The sequence below is a fragment of the Pinus tabuliformis genome, chromosome 3_2, assembly GCF_031772625.1.
Source record: "Pinus tabuliformis cultivar Carrire ecotype Pingquan chromosome 3_2, CPIR1, whole genome shotgun sequence".
NCBI lineage: Eukaryota > Viridiplantae > Streptophyta > Pinopsida > Pinales > Pinaceae > Pinus > Pinus tabuliformis.
In genome coordinates, this window is record NC_142302.1 from 1,241,658,052 (window position 1) to 1,241,683,194 (window position 25,143).

The following is a 25,143-nucleotide window of genomic DNA, read 5'->3' on the forward strand; positions in this document are numbered from 1 at the left end:
AGGCTATATATGCTAAATGTTCAGCACAGATTACACTGTTATATGACAGAACTGTTATTACATTTTCTCACTATGTATTTATTTCGGAACACTTTTGTGGATGTATATTTGGGACAGTAGTTCAGACTCCAAACACTGACAGGTATTTTTTGGTGAAGCCATATGTAGCTGGTTTTCTTGAGTGCTATTTGGCACACTCAGAATGTAATTTTCATAACTTAATGAAAGTTAAGATTTTTTCTTCTGAAATTTTAAAAAATAAAAAATAAAAATAAAAACAACATAATTGGATGGGCATATCATTGTATATATTAGGTATTGGCATTAGATAACAAAGTGCCTTAGGACATCATGTAATAAAGTCTCATGTCACATTGATAAATGAGATTAAGACACCTGATGTCTTATTTAGGGTCTAAATGTCCTAATTTAATGATGGTTGGGAGCAAGGATGATTGTCTCCCTCTATGAGACTTTATGTGATGTACATCTTTTTCATCATGGAATAATAATACTACACATCTCTACCCTTTTCTCTACAACTCTCTAAATATTGTGTGTGCATGCACAAGTCTTATAAGCAATAAAAATAACTAAATTGAAAACCATTGAAAGGTTCATTCTCTACAGTCTTTAACAACCATTTTTTTCCAAATATATTTTAAACTTTAGTGCACTATTCTATTATAATTGTCTAATCTATCGAAACGTAATCTAATAAAATTCAATGGTCAATGGGATGTTATCCTAATGCAATTGGAATCTTAGCTAACACACCTGACCAATGGGTCCCATTTTAAGAATATTTTGGAACTGCTCATACATGATTCGCAATGTGAAATTGCCTTCTGATAATTTCTGTAAAAGTTCTGGTTGCTGATCCATAGGAACAACTTCATGAATTTTATCCATAAAACCCGACCAGTCTCCCATGCCTGATCATAAAGAAAGTCTAAATAAGTAAAAGGATATGCATCATACATACAATATTTTGGAAAAATGGGATTAACATTAGAGAATTGAGATATTAAACAAAGAGTAAAAGGAATGGGTTCCATGCCTAAAAGTCTGTTGACAAATGGCTTCACATCAAAAGCCTCAAACTCATCCATATGCTCCCCTGTACCAATAAAAATAATGGGACTTTTTGTTGCTGCAACACTGCACAAATGAAAGGCAATATACTCAAAATTTAGTCATCGTGTTATCATATCATTGTCTCCAGTATCCACGACTACTCTTTAGTTGTATGCTGCAATTTTTCTATGTATTCGAGTTAAACAAACACCCTGGAAATAGGGACTGTTTGTACAAGTAATTTTATCATACTTACTTTGTGCTCCTTTAAAATAATAAATATGTTACTATAGAACAGATCCATACTGATAACAGCCACCTATGGTGTCTGTGAAACATCTGTGATCCTTTATACCACAACCATGTGATATTGTGGCTTGCCCATTGTCACCCATTATGCAAATTAACTCAAATGATTTTTAGGGAGTACAAAATGGAAAAGGACAATAAGATTAAACTTACTGCTATCCACCTATCAACCATAGATCCACATTAACAAAGAACTTAACATATTACCAAGTACCTCCATATTATCGTTAGTGAAGAGATTAGCATTTAAGACATGCAGGTAGCAGAAACTGATTTTTAGGGAGTACAAATTGGAAAAGGACAATAAGATTAAACTTACTACTATCCACCTATCAACCATAGATCCACATTAACAAAGAACTTAACATATTATCAAGTACCTCCATATTATCATTAGTGAAGAGATTAGCATTTAAGACATACAGGTAGCAGAAACTGAGGTCATTCAAAGGGGTAGGAGAAAAATACAAAATACATATTTCAGGAGGCTAGCCCTTTCTTTCTTAAGGCACTCCTAAGAATCAAGGCACCCTCTCCTTTTAATTGAACCATTCAAATTTATTTTTCTTTGACGACTGTTAAAATTGGCAAATAGGGCCAAATTCCACCTTAGGACAGCTCATTTGATGGAGATGATGATTGAACTAAATTCCTCTTTTCGAGAGGACCAAGCAAAAGTGTGATTTTGAATTTATGCCCACACGTGCAAATTGTCAAGGTTGGCCACATCATCATGTAGGCTCAGAAAGCCCAATGGACCAAAATTGATATAAAGATCATCTCATTTGGACAAGCAAAAGTGTGATTTGAATTTATGCCCACACATGTGCAAATTGTCAAGGTCGGCCACATCATGATGTAGGCTCAAAAAGCCCAATGGATGTGTCACTTCACCCTCAACGACTTGCATAAATACAAGTGACCTTTCACCTCATTTGGACATCCATCACTCACACATTCTTCTCTCTCTCTTCATCAGATTGGTTCATACAGCGTGGGCAGCCTCTCTCTCTCTCACACATGTGCGGCTAGGAGGACAAAATTTCTGGGCTAAATTGCAGAATTTCAGACAGTTTGACCAGCGTTGACCAAGGTGATTTTCACCAGTTTTGACTGCAGTTTTTGTGCAAAATTTCAATTTCTTAGGCCGCATTGACTGGCACATAAATCGAGGTTTTCTAGGCTGTTTGACCTGTGTTGACCACAGGCCTGTTTGACCGCAGGTTGACCGAGTTTGGCCATAACTTTTGTGACTGTGTTGGGTTGACCTTAACCATTGCTGGAGGCCAAGTTTGACTGCCTTTGACCATGCTTCAAAGGAGGTGTTTGACTGTTGTTTTTACCAAGATTGACTTTCTGGTTAGGGCTGAAATTTGACTACAGTTGACTGCAGAAATTTAAAGGGTTGTTTTGACTTTGTATTGGGCAAGTCTATTTGACTTTTGTACTCTCTCTACTGAACATTCGATTTAATAATAAGAATAATTGATCAAAGGGTTTTCCCCATAATGGGGTTTTTCCCTGGCATCCGCCAAATCTGGTGTCCTCTTGTTTTGGCTTGTCTTCTGCAATTTATTTTATGTTCTATCTGCCTTTACTGTCAATGTGATTATTGTGATTGCTATTGGAAATTGGAAATTGTTATTGGGCTACTAAAGGAACATTGAAGTAAATTGTGCTAAACATAGAGCATACCATTGTTAACTAAAATTAACATGGTATCAAAGCACAGGTGAACGCAAAGCCCAAGCAAGAGAGAGAAAAGCTATCACTAAGGAAAGTTGTTAGACAAGAATCTTGGTCTAGCTTCAATGGCTTCTACATCCTACTTCAAATCTGAGGATAAGCTCAAGGACAACTCTGACTATCATGCATGGAAGATGACTTTGGCCCTGACTTTCGAGGAGCATGATACCATGTAAAGGGAAGAGTGGTGGAGCCTCCTTCAAATGCACCTGCTGCTGCAAAAACAAATCTGACAGTCATGCATGGAAGATGACTTTGGACCTGACTTTGAAAGAGCATGATACCATGTAAAGGGAAGAGTGGTGGAGCCTCCTTCAAATGCACTTGCTGCTGCAAAAACAAAGTACAAGAAAGGTAAGGTCAAAGCTAAGAGAATTATCATAGACTCCATTCAAAAGCATTTGGTTGCCTATATTTCTGATTTTAAGGAGATGTATGACAAGCTGATTAGGGTGTTAAAAATGAACAATGCAAATCAAATCCTCTTTCTCAAGAACAAGTTGAAGGACATCAAAATGGACAAAGGGGAGTCTATCCAATCCTACTTCATGAGGATCACACAAATCAAGAATGACCTTCTATCTATTGGAGAAGTTGTTGCTAACATGAAGCTCACTCTCATTGCACTTGGAGGCCTTACAAGAGCATGGGATGTGTTTAACACCACCATCCTCAACAATGACAGGATTCCTAGTTTCGATGAATTATTGGCTAGATGCACTCAAGAAGAAACAAAGATGATGGAGAGAGATAAGCCTTCAAATGGAAATGATGCTACTGCTTTCTCCGCTCATGCTAAAAGGAAGAACAATGCTGGTCCAAAGAGACAAGATCAAGGATTCAAGCAGGGATTCAAAGAAGGAAGAAAAGGAAGGTGTTACAATTACAACAGGTTTGGCCACTATGCTAGAGAGTGTCATCATAAGAAGGATACTCCAAGGGATGATGACAACAACAATCACAACAACTTCAAAGGCAATGACAATCAAAGGAACAATAGGTTCAACAATAAAGGAAAGAGAAACGCTCCCGCTGCTCGATATGGTAATGGTTGACCTCCCAGAACGACGAGAAATTCCAAGTATGAGGAAAGTAATGTTGTAGAAAAGCAAAATGAATTTTATCTTATTTCCACTTTATCTACTGCCTCTCCTTTGGATACATTGGATCATTGGCTGATTAATAGTGGAGCCTCAAGGCACTTCACTGGGTACAAAGTGTCCCTCTTGAATTTGGTTGAAAAGAAGACTAACTTGCAAATCATAATTGGAGATAATGCCACCTACCCGTGAAAGGAATAGGTATCGTCACTCTTCACTTGAATCAATGTAAAACCATCCATCTACAAGAAGTATTATACGTGCCTGACGTGAAGAAGAACCTAGTGTTTGTTTCTGTGATGGAAGATAAAAGCTTCAGGGTAGCATTCGTTGATGGAAAGGTATGTCTTTGTCAAAGAAACCCTCAATATGCATTTACACAAGGATTTAGGGTTGAAGGTCTCTTTCAAGTTGGAGGAAGTCCTTTGGGAGCTATGACTTGTGATTCTTCTCTTCAATCTGAATTATGGCACCGAAGATTTGCTCACCTTCATTACAAAGCCTTACCTGGGGTAAGGAAGATGGTCATAGGTATGCCCGATTTCAACATGGATCACGAAGGTGTTTGTCAGGGTTGTGCAATTGGGAAACTTACAAGGGGACCATTCCCCTCAGGCGAAAGTCAAACTTCTGATATTCTTCAACTAGTCCATTCCGACCTATCTGGTATGTTGTTCGTAACATCATTACGAGGATACTAGATTATGTTATTTTTGTGGATGACTTCTCTTGCAAAACATGGATTTATTTCTTGAAGAAGGATGAAGTATTCAAATGGTTTTGTGCTTTCAAAGCCTTGGTGTAGAATCAAACAGGGAAGAAGATCAAAATATTGAGGACTGACAATGGGACCGAATATTAATCAAATGAATTCAATGACTATTGTAGAGCAGCTGGCATTAAGGAGACAACAGTTGCATACACTCTCGAGCAAAATGGAGTTGTTGAAAGAAAGAATCGAACAATCATGGAAGCCACTCGTGCCATGCTTCATGATCTAGGTCTACCAAAGTTCTTATGGGGAGAAGCTGCAAATACCGTCATATATGTTCAAAATAGGTGTCCACATCAAGCATTGAATTTCAAGACACCTAAAGAAGTTTTCACTGGTAAGAAACCTGATGTTTCTCATTTTAGAATATTTGGTTGTCCCGTATATTTCCATGTGCCTAAAGAGAAGAGAAACAAGTTGGGAGCATGCAGGAATAAAGGAACTTTTGTGGGCTACAATGAAAACTCAAAGGCATATAGAATCTATGTGCTTGGTCAACGAGATGTGGAAGTAAGCCATGATGTTACATTCGATGAAGACATTGCTCTTGGGAAAGCCAGAGATCTCCCCATTCCAGGAAAAGAAAATGATGATGCTACAAGAAAGCAAGAACCTCCGTCCAATGAGCCTATAACTGATGTTGAAGGTCCAATGGATCTCATTGATCCACCTCCTAGTGATCCCTCTACCTCAAAGAAAAGACCATTGTGGCTCAAAGACACTCTCGAAGATGTTGAGAAGCATATTGCTCCAAGAGGGACATTTCGTGAAAGTAAGAAGCCCACCAGGTATCAAGGATACCTTGCTGCCATGAGTACCATTATTCAATCTGAGCCTTGTACGTTCAAAGAAGTCGTGAAACACCAAGTGTGGAAGGATACGATGAATGAGGAGTACGAATCTATCATGAAGAATGATGCCTAGGATGTGGTTCCTAGACCCAAGGACGAGTCTGTGGTCACATCTAAATGGCTTTATAAAATTAAACATGGAGATCAAACATGGAGTTGATGGGAGTGCCGAAAAATACAAGGCCAGGTTCGTTGCTCAAGGCTTCTCTCAAAAGGAAGGGGTGGACTATGATGGGATATTTGCACCAATTGCCCGAAATACCATTATTCATTTGATTATAGCTCTTGTTGCCTCTCAAGGATGGAGCCTACACTAAATGGATGTTAAGACTGCTTTCTTGCATGGCTCAAGGAAGAAGTCTACTTGGAACAACCTGAGGGGTTCGAAGTACAGGATCAAAGAAAACACATATGCAGGTTGAAGAAAGCCCTCGATGGGTTGAAGCATGCCCCTAGGGCTTGCTATGAGAGGATTGATAGCTATCTTATGAAGCTGGGATTTACAAGGAGCGATGCTGACCCTAACCTATATTTCAAGGTTGAGAATGACAAGCCTCTCATTCTGGTCCTTTATGTGGATGATCTCTTTCTGACAAGTGCAAACCCTCTCATTTATCAATGCAAGAGGGAGTTGGCTTCCGAGTTCGAGATGAAGGACCTAGGACTGATGCACTACTTCCTAGGCCTGGAGGTCTGGCAAAATCCAGGTGAGATTTTCCTTTCTCAAGGAAAATACATTGTGAAGTTGCTTGAGAGATGTGGGATGGTAGATTGCAAGTCTATGTCTACGTCAATGGAACTCAACTTCAAGAAGCTATGTGGAAGTGTTATGGGCCCGTCCTGGAGAACCCTTCCGAATATAGACAACTTGTGGGGGCCCTAATGTTCTTGGTAAACTCCCGTCCTGACATATGCTTTGTTGTGAACACGTTGAGTCAATTTATGGTCGAGCCTCATCACATACATTGGATTGTTGCTAAGAATCTCTTGAGATATCTCTATGGCACAATCAACTATGGACTGAGATACATTGCCAGGAATTTGAGGCTACATGGATATACTGATGTTGATTGGGTTGGCAGTGTGGTGGATCGTAAGAGCACGTCTAGATGTTGCTTCTCATTGGGGTCTGCTTCAATTTCTTGGATGAGCAGGAAGCAGAAATTGGTTGCTCTAAGCACCGTCGAGGTCAAATACATTGCAACTAGTATGGCCTGTTGTGAAGTTGTTTGGTTGAGGAAGCTCTTTAGTGAGCTATTTGAGCATGTGTTGGATACCACCGTGATTTATTGCAACCATAATTTTAAAAACCAGAACCGATGACCAAATTGGTCCACCTAAAAAACAGGGTTTCAAACCGAAACCGATCAAGCCAGGACTGGTTAGATCTTAATGAATCAGTTTTAAAAAAACACATGAAACAATTAATTTTTAATGAAAAAAAAATTATTTTTAAGATTTAAAACCATAATTCCAAACCAATAGACACAAAATATGCAAAGTTTACTTATATATATACCATGTAAAGGTGAATATATCAAAATGGCACCAAGTGCAATACATATCAACAACAAAATATATACTCAATGAGGCTCTAAATGCCCACTAAAATTCAAAAACAAAGCCTACAAATTATGGCCTACTACAAGTCTACATATATGATATTAGTGATCAGCATTATCACTTGAAACATCTCATCAAGATCAAACTCTATTGGTTGATTCTCGACTCCCAAACTTTGCAACTGCTTGAGTCACAAACTTCTCTACGAGTTCAGTGACTTGAGTCTCAAACTTCTAAAGGTATTATGCCCTAATATGCCCTCTTACTTCATTTGGTGCTCCACATGGGTTTACATGTCCACCTATCCTAGCCAAGTGTTGCTTGTGTTGAAAAGTGTAACTAGGTTCGGTCTTCATAATGACTTGTAATTATGATTTTATGTAATAAGATGTAAATAAGAAAAATGAAATTATTATATTGACTTGCTTCATGGGTTTCATGAGCAATGGATTTCGTTTTTGAGTCAAGACTCCCATTGAGAGTCTTTAGGATTTATTTGTCATCTAGTCATAAAATGTAAGAGTCATTGTCATGTAAATGAAGTCATGTTACACTTTGTAAAAGGTCAATATTGTCTATGTAAAGTATCCTCCAAGAACTTGTCATCTATCCTCTTCAAGTCGGCCTACAACGATGAAGGAACTCTCTAGAACAAGTCGGCCTACCTCCAACAGTCATGTCGGCCTAATGGACTTGAGAAGAAGTGTATATATAGCCTACTCGGCCTCACTTGAAGAAACACAATTCGATCAAGCAACTCGACCTGTATTGAGACAAGAAGAAGTGCGAAGAAAGGGAAGAAGTAGAAGTACGAAAAGGAAGAAGAACAAAAGTGTGAAGTTAGGGTTTCTTCTGGGTCAGCGAAAAGGAGTTTCTTCTGGGCAGTGTGAAATTAGGACAGCGAAGTTTCTTCTAGGGTAGTGAAGTTTCTTCTGGGCAAGCGAAGGAGAAGTTTCTTCTGGGGCAGCAAGAAAAGGATTCTTCTGGGAAGCTAAAGCAAAGGCCTAGAGAACAAGATTCTATAGAGGAAGTAATAGGGGAGCAGTGAAAAGGATAGAGACCGAGTTTCTCTAGAAGGAGCCGAGGAGAGTAGTTCAAGATTAAGAAGAAGGCGAGGAAAGGAAGAGGCGGAGCATTAAGATTAGTGACAAGGTTATTTGGAGGACACTAGAGTCAAGGGTCTGTGTCATGGTCTTGGTACTTATCAATTGAAAATCTAGAAGAAGAATTTCGATCGGGTTTTCCTCTCAAGATGTGAGAGGTTTTGACCCTAGCTAGAGAAGCCTACATACTGTGTCACTTGTCTTTTATTATGCATTTTGGTAATTATCTTGATGAAAGAACACAATAATAAGCTAACGAAGAAAAGGCTATAAGATAAATAAGTAAAAGTGCATCACAAGCAATTATCAAGCAAAGAAATTGTTAACTTTGAATGCCCTAGATTTCTCAACAGCTTGAACCTGTTAATACCCCCTCCTTCAATAGATTTTTGGCAATATTTGCAAAGCACTTTGCCATCAATCATATCACAATGAGAGCATGTAGTATCCTTGGCTTTGGGAGGCATGATGGCTACTACTTAGCTCAAACTCTTTGTTGTTCCACTACTACAGCAAAAACTCAACACGCTCCAACCTCTTAATCAAACTCACAAAAACTCTAAATGAGATATCTGAGGCAAATGAGGGGGGTGAGCTCCTTTTCAAGGCTTGGAGAGGGTGCTTTTGGAGGGAAACAACCCTTACTTTCCCTCTAAAACACCCAGGAAGCTTCCAAAAAGACTTTGTGTGGGTCCGTCACGGCCTTGGCAATGAACTGGTTGGTTTATGACGAAACCAGCCAGTTTGACCATTAACTAGCCGATTTTGTCATAAACCAGTGGGTTTGGTCTCATTTTTGTGTTTTTTTGGCTAAGTCGGCCCTTAAACCGGGTTTTTTTCTCGGTTTGACCAAGTTTCCTAATGAACCGGCCGATTTGACCGGTTTCAGGTTCATGCCGGCCAATTTTTAAAACTATGACTGTGACAATCAAAGTGGGATTCGCCTTTCAGAGAATCCCGTGTTCCATGACCGCTCCATGCACATTGATATCAGATACCACTTTATCCGGGATATGGTACAGCAGGGAGCAATAAAGCTCCAACACATTAGGACTGATGAGCAGGTCGTAGACATCCTCATGAAGCCCTTAAGAAGGTCAAATTCTTAGCATTCCAAGAGAGACTTGGAGTTGTGGAAAGACCCTCCTATGAGGGTCCCGCTTGAGTTGGACACTGAGCTCTGGGAGATCCTGGGGACTTGGGGTGTTTCTTGGAGCTATGAGAGACCATAGGGTGAGTGGTTCACCTTTCCCTATTCGTGTGTTGTATACAGGGTGAGTGGTTTACCTTCCCCTGTGATACCACATGAAGGTAGACATGTGTGTAGGGTGAGTGGTTCACCTTCCCCTGTGATTACGGACACATGTATGTAGGGTGAGTGGTTCACCTTCCCCTACGCTTGACATATGCATAGGATAAGTGATTCACCTTCTCCTGTTGATGCCCCAGCATACATCCTACCCATTTGGCCAATGAGTTGGGAAACTTGGACAGGGAACATAGCACTACCGATGTACAGATTGTGTACTGTCGTACTCCCTATGTCTAGGATGCATGGTGTTCAACAACTTGATCTGGGATCAATTGAGGTTCTACCTCTAGCCTGACTTTTGTCAGTGGACAGTGGTAAGGTCTTGTGACTCACTCTCGATCAAAATAAGATGACAAAGATGTTACAAGACGATAGGATGGCATGACTGTCGACGATGATGATCGATGGATTGGCAGTGGGAATTCTCCCTAGTTGAGAGTGTGTTAAATTTGGCAACTAGGGCCAAATTCCACCTTAGGACAGCGCATTTGATGGAGATAATGATTGCATTAAATTCCTTTTTTCGAGAGAACCAAAATTGATATAAAGATCATCTCATTTGGACAAGCAAAAGTGTGATTTTGAATTTATGCCCACATATGTGCAAATTGTCAAGGTCGGCCACATCATCATGTAGGCTCAGAGAGCCCAATGGATGTGCCACTTCACCCTCAACAACTTGTATAATACAACTGACCTTTCACCTCATTTGGACGTCCATCACTCACACATTCTTCTCTCTCTCTTCATCAGATTGGTTCGTACAACTTGGGCAGCCTCTCTCTCTCTCTCACACGTGCAGCTAGGAGGACAAAAATTCTGGGCTAAATTTAACCAAAATTGCAGAATTTCAGACAGTTTGACCAGCGTTGACCGAGGTCATTTTCACCAGTTTTGACTGTGGTTTTTGGGCAGAATTTCGATTTTCTTATGCTGCATTGACTGGCACATAAATCGAGGTTTTCTGGGCTGTTTGACCTGCATTGACCGCAGGCCTGTTTGACCACAGAGTTGACCACAAGTTGACCGAGTTTGACCATAAATTTTGTGACTGTGTTGGGTTGATTTTAACCATTGCTGCTGGCCGAGTTTGACTGTCTTTGACCATGCTTCAAAGGAGGTGTTTGACTGCTGTTTTTACCAGTATTGACTTTCTGGTTAAGGCTGAAGTTTGACTGCAGTTGACTGCAGAAATTTACAGGGCTGTTTGGAGTCTGGACTTTGTATTGGATAAGTCTTTTTGACTTTTGTACTCTCTCTCTTCTGAACTTTTGATTTAATAATAAGAAGAATTGATCAAAGGATTTCCCCACATTGGGGTTTTTCCCTGGCATCCGCCAAATCTGGTGTCCTCTTGTCTTGGCTTATCTGCTGCAGTTTATTTTATGTTCTATCTGCCTTTACTGTCAATGTGATTATCGTGATTGCTATTAGAAATTGGAAATTGTTATTGGGCTACTAAAGGAACATTGAAGTAAATTGTGCTAAGCATTTAACATACCATTGTTAACTATAATTAACAATGGCCCTATACTAAATCATTTTTTTTTCAGATTTATTTAAGTTTGTCTGTCTATTGGAGTAGGAAATATTCAATGTTTGGCCATGGTTAATAATCCAACAAAGAATAGAAAAAATTCTACTGATGTTTTTTTACTGCTTTGTCTGGGTTTAGATGGCATAACATTTTCAAGTCTGCTTTTGCTGGTACAACCATTAAACTATACAGTTAAGAAGATTTATTTAATGAATACATATCATATTACACTTTGGTTAAACTTTATGTATATGATTTCATCTCTCTTTAATTTTGTGCATGCATATTCCATGGAAGTTTGCCGTTAGGTAAGATGAGGATGAGTTCAGTCACATATTATGAAGAATATTCAATTATGTAACTATTCTTAGACTTCAAACTTGATCGAGAAGAGAAAAATATATTAGCAATTAAGTCATGCACATACTCTATGGCCAGACTATCTTCAACATCACTAGACACATAGCCTTAAATTTTCTCCTGCTGAGTTCAATGTCTGTTTCCATTAGTTGAAGGTTGAAATTGATCACTATCCTTCATAATGAGGAACTCTGTAGGGTTTGCTCATCACATGTGGCAGCAACACAACATTTTATTTTTCAATACCATAGACAGATACTTTTAGTCAGGCACAAAGTCGGAAGAACATTAACATGAGGACATCAAAAACTAAAGTGGGATGAAAAAATCCATTAACTACAGACTAAAATTACATTGCAACATATACAATAAATATTCTCATCCGACAAAAGGACACTTTTCATGAAAAAATGTAATATCATTATTTGGAAAAGTTTTGTCGTCTCTACAACAAAGAAAATGAGTGTGAGATCACTTACGCACTTAGTGCACCTCCACCTTTTGCATGACCATCCATCTTGGTAATAATTACAGCTCCTACAGAAACACTCTGCTTGAATGCTTGGGCTTGATCAAATGCAGCTTGTCCAATACTACTATCCATAACAAATATCACAAGGTCTGGATTCTGCAAGCTCAATTTTAAAGAGTTATAAACAATATATACCAATTTCCAAATGAAATAAATGTATTCAAGAAATAAAATCATTAAATATGTAACTACAATACCGTTGCTGCAGACACTTGGCGCATTTCCTCAAATAGTGCAGCTTCTTGTTTGTGCCGCCCACTAGTATCCACAATTATGAGATCATAATTTTCCTTTTTGAACCTTTCTACACCATCCTCAGCAATTTTTACAGGATCTGTCTCTGTGTAGCTGCCAGCATCAAATAAATAGTAAAGAACAAAAAACGTGTCCATCATGCAAAAACATGTCAGAATAATTTGACTCTTAGATATCTAAACAGTGACTAGATCTTCAGCAGACTATGGCCGATAGCAAGTTGATTTTACATTGATTTAGTTACACAATCTATTCATTGAGAAAAATAAAAGAGAAAAAAGATATCTGACTACATATTTATATCAGAAAGGAGATGATGAAACTAAGTTTTCAGTCTTGTACCCTTAATGAGTGTTGCGAAAATCGCGATATTATCAGAAAATCGCGATTTTTTGAGTTTGGCGATATTATCACCCGATTTTTACGCTATTTTTTTTCTCAAAAAAATCGCGATAACTTGAAAAACTCGCGATTCTTTTGGGGAGGGAAAAAAAATATATATATATATATATTTCTCCGATTTTTTTATGAGGAGGAGGCGACGCAACCTACCTAGGCTACCCCTGTCACCAGTCGAGGACGTGGTCTACCTCCTGTAGTTCCTAGTTCTTCAACTTCTAGAGCACAGCAGAGTCCACTACCAACTCCACCGGCATCTACATCTAGAGGGAAAGGGAAAGTTATCGCATTTTCTCGCAAGAGGGGCAGAGGGAATCAGTAGTAATAGACTTTAGTTATTTGATTCATTTCATTGTATATGACATTATGACTCATGATATGAGATACATTATTATATTTTTTGTTGATATGTTGAGGCTGAGTTGGTACTCAGGGGTCAGGACGTGATTCACTGTTATGTGTATGTAGCACTAGAAATGATATTACACATCTTATATATTAGTTCTTTTATCATATTTATGTGTCGATGTATTTATTTTATGTTGTAGATGCTTTAGATATTAAAAAATTTGAAAAAAAATGAATATTTTTGTATTTTACAATTTTTTCCCAATTTTTTCCGATTTTTTTCCCCTCGCCAATAATATCCCAATAACGATAACTGCAACATTGCCCTTAATAGCATGAGGATATGCAAACCATAACTTAGGGCAAATCACCTTCAAAGGACTTCAAATCTCAGGTTCACCGTTCACCTAAAACACAATCATAATTGAAATAGTGGCAGCTCTTTTTTAGGTGAACAAGTTATGAATACACATAATTGAAAACTTAATAAACTCATTTGTGCTATATGGCATAGCAAATGCATCAGATGACCTAGAGAAGCTGCTTGGGTTGAACAGCTCCTTCTTTGCGCCAATCTGAACTCAACCTAAATGGAAAAACTTAGATTTCAAACTGAAGGAAAGAAACATGGCACAAACAAAAAGACCCTCCTCTGACCAATGAATCTAATTCTATGCTATGTCACAAGGTTCGCCAAACTTCAACCTTGAAATTTGGCGAACCTAAAAATATTTTTGAGGTTCAGCGAACCTTATCAAACCTTATAGCCATTAACCAAGTCCATAACTCAAAACTCGTAACCTCACGTCACAACTCAAGCTTGTAATCTATCCTTGCAGCTCCCAAGTCCATGATATCATTTTTTATGTTAGTTGATGTTGATTTCTTACTACTCTATGCTATATTTCATTTTAAAGTTAATTTAAGTATATCTGTGTATATATATAGAGAGAGAGAGAGAGAAATTGTATATAGACAAACCTAATGGTGAACCTCATCCAAACCTCATCAAAAAAATTGAACTCAAACAGAACCTAATCATTGCTGAACCCGAACCATCTGACTTAGCTTCTATGTGCTTACACTTGTTGACTACAATATTCCTATTATTCAGCTTCATTATCTGATGTAGGAATGTCTTCTCGACAATCTTCAGACCCCCTGCCTCAATTATAAACTTCTTGCACAGTTCAAATGCTTATGATTTCTAGAAAACCAAAAATAAAAGAGGTGTATGACATTTACTTCTGCTTCCCAATCTAAATGGGTCCAATCTTAATATACTATTACAAAGAGAGATTCTAGCTGTTCTGGTTTAGTCGGGATCACATTTATACATATATTTTACAGAAGAGGCCATGGCTTGTATGCCTATGAATTCTAATGTAGGGACCTCTTTCATCTGAACTCTTGCGTTTAAATTATAATTAAATTATAAAAGATGACGGGATTTCCCTTTAAATCTCACTTACTCTGAAAACAATCTGAAATTTCTATGTAAGAATAGCAACCAATGTATGCCCACGTTGATTTACTTTGGTAGCTTGGAAGGTATTTCCAATTGTAAAATCCATTGCAGCCTTCTGATTTGTTTGCTAGGGTTTTGCACCCAAAGAAAAGCATTTAATATTTAAATTTAATTATTGTCGGCTTAAGGTATCAAGTCAGCTAGCAAAGCCAAGAGACATACCCCTTGGAAAGGTATAAATACATGGCATAAGAAGCATAAATGACAAATCTTCTTGGGTGAGTGAGAGGCTAGAAGTAACTTACCCCAGGCAGCAAAAGGAGCTGCAGGAGAAGAAAGAAGGACAGTTGAGCAAGGTTAAAGAGGTTTGTTTGCAGTTCTGTGAGTATTTTGTGTAGCCCGCGGATTAAAGGACTTGGCCACCAAGGCTGCTTGGAAGCGGGAGCAAGGAGCAACAATTTTCAGAAGCTTCTAGGTCGAGAGCAAATCGGGAGCGAATTTTATATAATATGTACTTTTATATATTTTGATGCATATATCCCAACAAAAGCATGTAGAATGATGAATTAGTTATAAAAAGCATAAAAACATAGATTAAACCATATGACATCAATCATCTAGTGTTAATTTTAGGTATGTTCTATGCTTAGAGCAATTTATTTCAATTTTCACAGTTAGCTCAATATCTTTTCCAGATTAGCAATCACATCAGCGTTAAAGTAAACGGTAGATAGAACATAAACATAAATCACAGAAGACAAGCCAAGACAAGAGGACACAAGACGTGGCGCTAGCCAAGGACAATCCCCAATGTGGGGGAACCCTTGATCAATTCTTCTTATATGTTCTTCAATAGTTCAGCAGACAGAGAGAGATAGTACATTTACAACAGATGTCAACACTTTGAATTATCTAGATAAGAGCATAGATCATCTCAAAGAAGATGATACATGAGATCAGTTGAAGACATCCTGCTTCAACTGATTCTCCAAGGTGACTCCTTCATCTATCATTGCGCCGCATCTCGTCATCATGCTGCACCTCATCGTGCTGCACCATGCTGCACCCATCATGACAACGTTGGACCTTTTGACCATGTTGTACACATCATATTGCTGCACCTTATGCTACATTGTTGTCCCAGTGTTTAGCATTGTTGTACCTGGTGCCACAACTGCATCATGCTGTCACCCATGTGCTTGTTGTGCCATTGCTGCTTTTTGTTGTTGTTGCACTAAGCACCATGAACTTGTTGTTGCCGTTGCAATACATCATGTTGCTGTGATATATCATATTGCTGCAATATTTCATACTGCTGCAATATATCATACTGTTGCACCTCACCATGCAGCATTCATCATCACAGTGCTGCACATTGTTATAGTGTTGCACTCATTATACTTCATCACTATGCCCATCATCATCACAATGTTGTCACATCATATCACTCAAACAGTAATTCAGACAGCCTTCACATCTCAGCTGCAACATCCCTACCAAGACTACGGTCACCCTTCTTCAACACACTCCTACATCACACGTTGGCCCAGCAGGCCTTATGCCCTCCTAACATAGACCTGTAGGTGTGATAGGGACTGCGGCTTGCTACAGCAATCCTATCCCTTGTTGCGGTAGCCCTTTCCAAGGGTTATAACCCCATAAAACTATGCCTCCAGCCCTCAAGAACAGCCTGCGGCATCCATGACAGTCTCTCGGCCTCCACCAAAGTGCCACTACTGCTCCAACAGTTATCTCAGCCTCCATTAATGAACTCAGCCTCCTTCACTTTGTCTTAGAAACTCCCCTTCTTGCTACAGCTAGGGATTAGGGTTGTTGTAGATGGACTCTTTCTCCTCCACGTAGGGTACTTAGGCTTCTACCATGGCTGCGTTAGATAGGGCAGCGTTAGGGCTTCTTGTAATTGAGATAAGGGTTGTCTTTTATGACAGCGTTTAGGGCAGCATTAGGGATTGTAAGGATAGCGTAGGTCTCTTCACCATGACTGCGTTAGGGCTTCTCCATAGGGCAGCGAAGATACTTCTCCATGAATGTAGATGACGGCAACGTATAGATCTCTTCGTCTAGGGCTAAGGAAAACCTCCTAGATCAGTGTATTCTCTTAGGGATTCTTCCTTCCATTAAAACCCAAACGAATGGAAAAGAAGAGATCACAAGAGAGTTGTGAGCGTGTCCAAATGACTTTCAAGGCACCTCTATTTATACTAAAACGTTGAGCACATGTGGAGTTTATTTGGTTGCTGACGGACCTTGATGAATTATCCCATAACACAAATAAATTCATATCTCCATGAATACTTATCGGAATCAGATGATCTTTAGATCAATCCTACACCTCTCGATGAGAGGGATCCAAGAAAAATATCAGTTGCCATTAATAAGATGACCCACATGGATTTTGGCCCCAGTTGCCAATTTTAACACTCCCTCTCAACTAGGGAGAACTCCATCCGCTAATCCATCTGCCAGACTATACTATCTTTGCCATCAATGCCTCACACTGCTCTGCTAAACCATGAAGAAGCAGAATCGATCAATAATGTCTCATACCATTCTCTACAGACCCGAAGTCAGTGTTATTGATCCCAAATCAATATCACAAGAGAGTGTCTCAAACCAGTCATATTGATTCTAGATCAGTTACATTGATCCCAGATCAATGGAGGTCATCCTCGCATAGGGAGTACGGTATATACAATGATGTGTCCATCGATAGTACTACTATGGTCCCTAACCCCATTTCCCTGCTCATTGATCAGATGATAGGTACTTCCCATGAGTCCCAAACTGCATGGGTAGGATGCCTCGACAGGAGAACTAATCATCATGTCCCTAAGTCACCTCGGGGTATCACAGTGGAAGGCTGAGCCATTCACCCTATACACAGTGCACCATTAAGGGAGGGTGAGCCGCCCTATGGTCGCGTGTTGCTCTAGTAGTACCCCAAGGCCCCCGGAGCTCCCAGAGCTCAATGCATGCAACATGCAGGACCCTCATAAGAGGGTCTCTCAACAACTCCAACTCATTCAGGAAAGTCACAAATTTGACCTTTCCCTGGAGCTTTGACAGAATGTCTGCGACCGGTACACCAGTCTCAATGCGATGGAGCCTCCTCGCTCATTAACGTACCATATCCCTGATAAGGTAGTATCTGATGTCTATCTGTTGGAGCAATCATAGAATATGGGATTCCTCAACAATCGAATCCCCCCTAGTTGACACAAAAGATCACGATGGTATCCATCATGTGTACAAACAACTCACTGAAGAGCTTCCACAACCAGGCAACTTCATACGAGATCATACTCATAGCTAAGTATTCGATCTCGACAATACTTATAGCAACCGACTTCTACTTCCTGCTCATCCATGATATCGAAGCAGAATCCAAAGAGAACCAACACTTCGAAGTGCTCTTCAATCCTCCACACTGCCTGCCTAGTCAACATTCGAATAATCATTCAGCCTCACATTTCCGGCAGTCTATCTCAATTCATGAGAGATTGTGCCCCGAAGATATCTCAGAAGATTCTTGGCACCAATCCAGTGAGGCTCAACCATATATGAGCTCATCATGCTAACTGCAAAAGATATGTCCGGACGAATGTTCACCAAGAACATCAAGGCAAATAAGTTTATGAAACTCAAAGGCATTTCCCAAATCTGGTCCGGCATCACTACCATATAACTTCTTGAAAGTCAAGATCCTCGAGGTAGTCACGGGCTTGCAATTTACCATTCCACATCCAGAATCCAACTCCCTCTTACTTATGCAAATGAGAGGGTCTGCACCTGTCAGAAATAGGTCTTCCTAAGAAGGTGTCGGTATGAGAGGTCTAACATCCACAACCTTCGAGCAATGGTTTGGATCAGTTTCACTCTTAGTGAATCTCAAATTCATCGGACAGCTATCAATCCTCTCGTACTATGCCCGGGGTGTTTTGCTTCAAGCCATAGAGGGCTTTCTTCCCCCTGTATACATGAGATTCCCGATCATGAATCTCAAACTCCTCGGGTTGTTCCAAACCTGCGGACCTGCTACATAAGGGGAATGATCCCCTTGTAAGATTTTCATTCGGTACATCTCAGACATGTACCTTCATGCTCTTCTTGAATTCAAGCATCCCTGTCACCATCTGACTCACATCGGGTAGGGCCCCATAAGTAGACTCCCGTTGTTATAGATGAGATATGTCAATTGACATGATCCCCGATGGACCATCCTACAACTTGATACAAATTGCCAACACTGAACCCATGAGAAAAAGCATCTTTGAAAATTATATTTTCAAACCGTTGGCATTATGATTCAGGTTTGGCGCTATGACATAGGTGTTGTACTTGATGGCAACTCACTCAACTGGCAGATCTATGTTCAGGCTCTCAAAATCATAGAAAATGAGATTCCCGCAGGTGATCCTAAGAGAAGCTGCGGACCCGCAGGTACGCCAACCAAGAAGTGCGGACATACCCGCAGGTGCTCCGTTCAAAAGATGCGGACCCCATTTCACTCATTCCAATGCAGAGAAGCGCGCACACGTGGGGTTTCTTATGTTTGGCCCTTGGTATTTAGCCCGTCGTTCATGATCCTATGGTTTTGGTCCGTGGTATAGGATCTAAATTATTGAACCCCGATTTGGATCCTTTGTATTGGTTTTTGATGGTTTTGTCCCATGGTTTGAATAAGGGCTTGCCTATAAAAAGGAAAGGAGATCACTTGGCTAGTCACTTGTGAAATTTGAATATCTTAATATCTGAAATTTTGGGTAATCGGTTTAAAAGAAAGATCTAAATCAAGGTGAAATCTGTAAAGTATAAGACGAATCTGTTGATAGGTCGTGATCTCTTGGGCGCGTGATCAAATCTTTGGATCTGACAATCTGTGGTACATTGGAGGACTGTTAATTTGGCTCTATTTGGAGGTCCGTAGGCGATCCACAGCTCAGGTGCGGAGGTACGCAGCGCCGCTAAAGGCGAGGTGCAGGGGTACGAGCGGAAGAAAGCTCAGGTGCGGAGGTGCGCAGCACGACAAAAGGCGCAGGTGCGGAGGTGCGCAGCACGACAAAAGGCCCAGGTGCGGAGGTACGCAGAGAAACAGAAGGATCAGGTGCGGAGGTACGCTGTCGGGCAAACAGTGCAGGTGCAGATCTGGGCAGAGGTACGCAGTTCAGCAGAAGGGCTAAGTGCGGAGGTATGCAGAGCACAAGAAAGATCAGATGCGGATCTACGCAGTCTAGGCACAGAATAACTGCGGATATCCGCGGGCTTCTATTGGTGAAGTTGCGGACCCCTTTTGAAATAATTATTGGCTGCCTTTTATCTATTGTTGCAAAGTTCTGGGTTTAGATTACTGGTATTACTTTTCTGTTTACAGCATTCTGAGAAGTTGGGTAATTCATTGGTTGATTATATAAGGAGATTGGTTGATTCACATGTACTTGATGATTATTTGATCTTCTTGGATCCAGTCTGAAAATTTATGAAACGTGGTCCTTAAAGAAGTAGAAGAGCTAAGGGGGTTGTAGCTCCCTTCCAGGAGAGACTGGAAAACGAGAGAGGGTTGTAGCTCTCTGCAGGTTGCAACCTGCGTACTGGTAAAGGACTGCACCAGTACAAAATCATTGTAAAAGAAGTTTCTAATTGAAAAAAGATAGAGACATATTGCAGCAGGTGGTTTTCACCCACATTGGGTTTCCACCTTATATCTGGTGTTCTTTGGTGTGATTGTCTGTTTTTCCTGTTCTTGCTCCTTATTATATGGTACTGACATACAAACTAATAATCAATATCTGAAGAATAAATTAAAGTATAAATCTGGAAGATATATTGAAAAGAATTTGATAATACTGATTCACCCCCCCCTCTCAGTATTATTTCCAACAATTGGTATCAGAGCAGGTCCTTCTAAAGAAGCTTGATCGCTTGAAGGAAGATCTATCATCATGAGCAACTACGAGAGGGAAGCATCAATCAGGCCACCGATTTTTGATGGGAGAAACTTCGTATATTGGAAGGTAAGAGTTACTGCCTATCTTCAATCTCTTGGTACAGAAGTCTGGGATATCATAGATATAGGGTACACTTTTCCATCAGCAACTCCCACAGATCCGGCTGAGAAGAAGAAATATGAAACAAATGCAAACGCTGTCAATACTCTTCTAGGATGCCTATCTCAATCAGAATTTGTCAAGGTAATGCAGTATAAATCCGCAAAAGAAATATGGGACAAAATTGTTCTGAGCTATGAAGGAGATGAACAGGTAAAACAAGCAAAACTTCAAACCCTCAGGATTCAATATGAAAATCTCAGAATGCACAATGATGAAAGTGTGGCTAACTATTTCCTTCGTGTGGATGAGATTGTTAATTGTATGAAAAACTTGGGTGAAGAAATAAAAAAGGTTGTTGTGGTTGAAAAAGTTCTAAGATCTTTGTCCCCTAGGTTTGAATCTAAAGTTTCTGCAATAGAAGAAAAGGAGAATCTTCGAAACCTTACCATGTCACAGCTACACGAGATTCTAACTGCTTATGAAATGAGGAAAGGAGGACCATCAGACAGGAGAGAAGCAGTTTTCAAGGCTTCAGGCAAAGGAGACTACTATGAGTTAGGACATGCGTCAGAAGAGGAAGAAGAATCAAATTTTGTCAAAAACCTTCAACGGGGTACTGGAAGATTCAGAGGTAAGTTACCTTTCAAATGTTTTGCTTGTGGGAGAGTCGGTCATTATGCTGCCAAATGTACTCATAAGGATAAAACTGACAAAAGGAAGGAACCTGTTAGATGGAACAAGAAACAGAATGTAACTAAGAAAAGTTACTACACTCATGAAGATAGTGATGGTCTTTCAAATAGTGATGAAGATGAACGAGGTAATAACTATAAAATTTTAATGGCTTTTGAAGATAATGATTACATGGATGCTATAGATATGGATGGCTTTTATGAAAAGATTTCTAGACTCAAAACATGTTTAGAAGAAAAGAATGTGATCATTGACACTCTGCAATTCCAACTTGATGAAAAAGAAAAATCTCCTGAAAGTTAGAATGTGAAATTGTTGGCCTTAGAAAAGAAATTGAGAAAAACAAAGGCTCTTAATCTTAAATTTGTTAAAGGATTTGAAACTCTGAATGAGATTATCAATGTACAGCGTTCTCCGCTAATCAAGACAGGTCTGGGGTATAATGGAGAAGCATCTCAAGCATCCACCTCAAAGAGTTATCTCAATGCAGCAAGGAGGAATGAGCAAAAGCCCAATGGAGATCACCAGGTAAAACAGGGACGAATTACATCAAGAATAAACAAAGACTACCAGGTAAATCAGGGGCAATCCACCTTAAGGATGAACAAAAGCTACAACCAACCACAGGTAAAATCTTCTCAATTTGCCTCAAGAATGGATGACAATAGAAACTACAATCATTTGGCAGGTAGATTTGATAATCGCAGAAGTTTCTTCAATGGCCAATGTTTCTCTTGCCATAACTTTGACCACAAAGCAGCTCAATATGTTGCCTATAAAACAATCATGACTAGGGAAGCTCAAAAACAAAGGAGTATGACTGGGATCACGAAAAGGACCTATAACAACTTTTCGGCCCTTGAAAATGAAATTGAATGTTCTATTTGTAATAACTTTGGTCATGAAGATTCTGAATGCAGGAGCAGGTTTTGGCAGACAAAGGAACAAGCCTCAAGTACCAGAACATGGAGAATAAAAGAACCACAACCAGAAAGATGTGGGATAGCCTTTTATGCAGAAGGAGAGGAAAATCAATGGTACATCGACAGCGGATGTTCGAAGCATATGACAGGTGATAAAGAAAAACTTGAATCATATAGTGTATTAAAAAAGGGAAAGAAAGTTTCTTTTGGAAATGATACCCCTACAGTCATAAAAGGAAGAGGCACTGCTCAGTTGAAAGAAAAGGTCAAAGCTGGAAATGTTTTGTATGTTGATGGCTTGAAGCATAATCTTCTGAGTGTCAGTCAGATGTGTGATCAAGGAACCGACGTAATATTTCGATCAAATGGATGTAGTGTTCGTGATCTAGATACAGGAAAAATAGTGATCAAAGGCAGAAGAACTCCAAATAACTTATACATATTTGAAGAAGGACAACAACAATGTTATTTGAGCAAGGATGATGAACACTGGTTATGGCACCAGAGGTTGGGGCATCTAAGCTTTTCACAAATAAGGAAAGCATGCAAGTACCAAGCAGTTCGTGGTCTTCCAGATATCAAAATTCCAGACAACATCATATGCAAATCATGTCAGTATGGTAAGCAAACCAGAACTAACTTCCCTGAGAAGGAAGGATCAGCCAGCAGGCCTCTTGAACTAGTCCATACAAATGTATGTGGTCCATTTAGGACAAGGTCACCTCGAGGAGAAGAATACTTTATATTATTCATTGACGACTTCTCCACGATGGTTTGGTTAGGACTTATGAAACACAAGGACGAAGCATTCGAAAAATTCAAATCTTTCAAAGCCTTGGCTGAAAACGAATCAGATCACAAAATTAAGTGCCTCAGGTCTAACAGAGGTGGGGAGTTTACCTCAAATGAATTTTTCGATTTTTGTGAAGAACATGGAATAAGAAGGGAATTCTCTACAGCTAGGAATCCTCAACAAAATGGAGTGGTGGAAAGGATGAACAGAACGGTTCAACAAATGGCTCGTGCTATGCTTGATGAGTCTGGAACTCCCGCAACCTTCTGGGGTGAAGCTGCATTTGCTGCGGTTGTTATTCTCAACAAAACAAATCTCTGAGTAAACAGCACTCAAACTCCTCATGAGCTCTGGTATGGTGAGACTCCTTCGGTAAAGCATTTCAAAATTTTTGGAAGCAAATGCTATATTAAGAATAATGATGAACAGCTTGGCAAACTTGAACCTAAAGCACATGAAGGCATTCCCCCCACAGCAAAGCATATAAGTGTTACAATAAGAGACTTGGAAGAATTGTTGATAGCATTGATGTGGTGGTTGATGAAAAAGGAAACGTTCCTAGGCAAGTAAATTATGAAAATATCGAAGAAGATGAAGACTACCCTCCAAATCAGACTGAAGATGAAGAATAAACTCAAGAGGCGCCAGAGGAACAGACAAGGATAGAAGAGAAGACTCCATCCAGGTATGTTCAAAGGAATCATCCAGAATCTCAAATCTTGGGGCAAAAGGAGGCAAGCGTACAAACAAGAAGAACAATTGCAGAAGCTTCAAGCTATTTGGCATTACTCACCTCCACTGAACCACAAAATGTAAGAGAGGCATGCAAAGATGAAATTTGGGTCAAGGCAATGGATGAAGAACTTGAGCAGATCGAAAAGAATAACACTTGGGAGTTGGTTCCTAGACCAAAAGATAAGAATGTCATAGGGACAAAATGGGTCTTCAAAAATAAGTTGAATGAAAATGGGGAAGGAATTAGAAACAAGGCCAGACTTGTTTGTAAAGGTTATGCTCAACAAGAAGGAATAGACTTTGAAGAAAGTTTTGCTCCCGTTGCAAGACTTGAGGCCATCCGAATGTTCCTTGCTCTCTCAAGCTTTCAGAAGTTCAAAGTATTTCAAATGGATGTGAAATCAGCCTTTCTGAATGGAGACTTATGTTGAAAAGTGTGCAACAAGAAATGCTTGTTGAGATTGCAACAAGATGATGGAGCTTAGTGAAAAGAGTCGCCTTCACTAAGTGGGCCCGCAGGCTATTTTTGGCGCAAGTCTATTTTTAGACTATGTCTATTTTTAGACATATGGATCATGTCTATGGATTGCAGGTCGCTGTTTATGGATGATTGATCAAGTTGGGAAAAAAAATAGATGGACTTCTATTTTTGATGAAAGTGTGAGTGATCACAATGTGAGTGATCAAAGTCAAAAATAGAAAAGTCAAATATTATTATCTTACAATAATATTTGGACTATAAACTTAATCTTATTCTCTTGGAGCACTTCAGGATGAGCTACGGATGTGGTACATGCAGATCCCAGAGGGAAATACGTGGTTACCTATGGGATGACTAATATTTGCATGCATGACTTCAGTTAGAACTCAATCAGTTGAGTTTGGTGGAGTTGATTGTGGAGTTCATGGAGTTGTGTTCAGTTTAGCTTTGTTAAACTGGTTGTATTTAGTCTAACTGGCAAATAGACTAGAGATGAGTTGGGTGAATTAGTTATTAATTAATTCACAAGTTATTAACTCATAAAACAACTAATGAATACATCAGTTAACTCAGTTGCATGTCAGTGCATGTTCAGTTCAGCAGGGACAAGTGGTAGAGAATCAGATTGCTATCAGTTGTGACTATAGTTGTGCACCAGATCTTGCACAATAAAGGGATTGAGTATGCCAAAGAGTTTGCTCACGTATTTGCCCACATT

At 39.6% G+C, this 25,143-nt stretch overlaps 1 protein-coding gene across 1 annotated transcript in view; it reads right to left on the reverse strand.

The window, feature by feature from the left end:
- The window catches only part of LOC149185228 (signal recognition particle subunit SRP54 2), a 152,520-nt gene that overhangs the window by 57,030 nt on the left and 70,347 nt on the right, over nt 1-25,143 (reverse strand). The window contains exons 4-7 of the mRNA XM_089417837.1: nt 12,460-12,610; nt 12,210-12,358; nt 1,061-1,161; nt 778-935 (exon numbers count right to left, since the gene is read on the reverse strand). Coding sequence (XP_089273963.1) covers nt 778-935; nt 1,061-1,161; nt 12,210-12,358; nt 12,460-12,610 — 559 coding nt within the window. The remainder of the gene's footprint in view (nt 1-777; nt 936-1,060; nt 1,162-12,209; nt 12,359-12,459; nt 12,611-25,143) is intronic.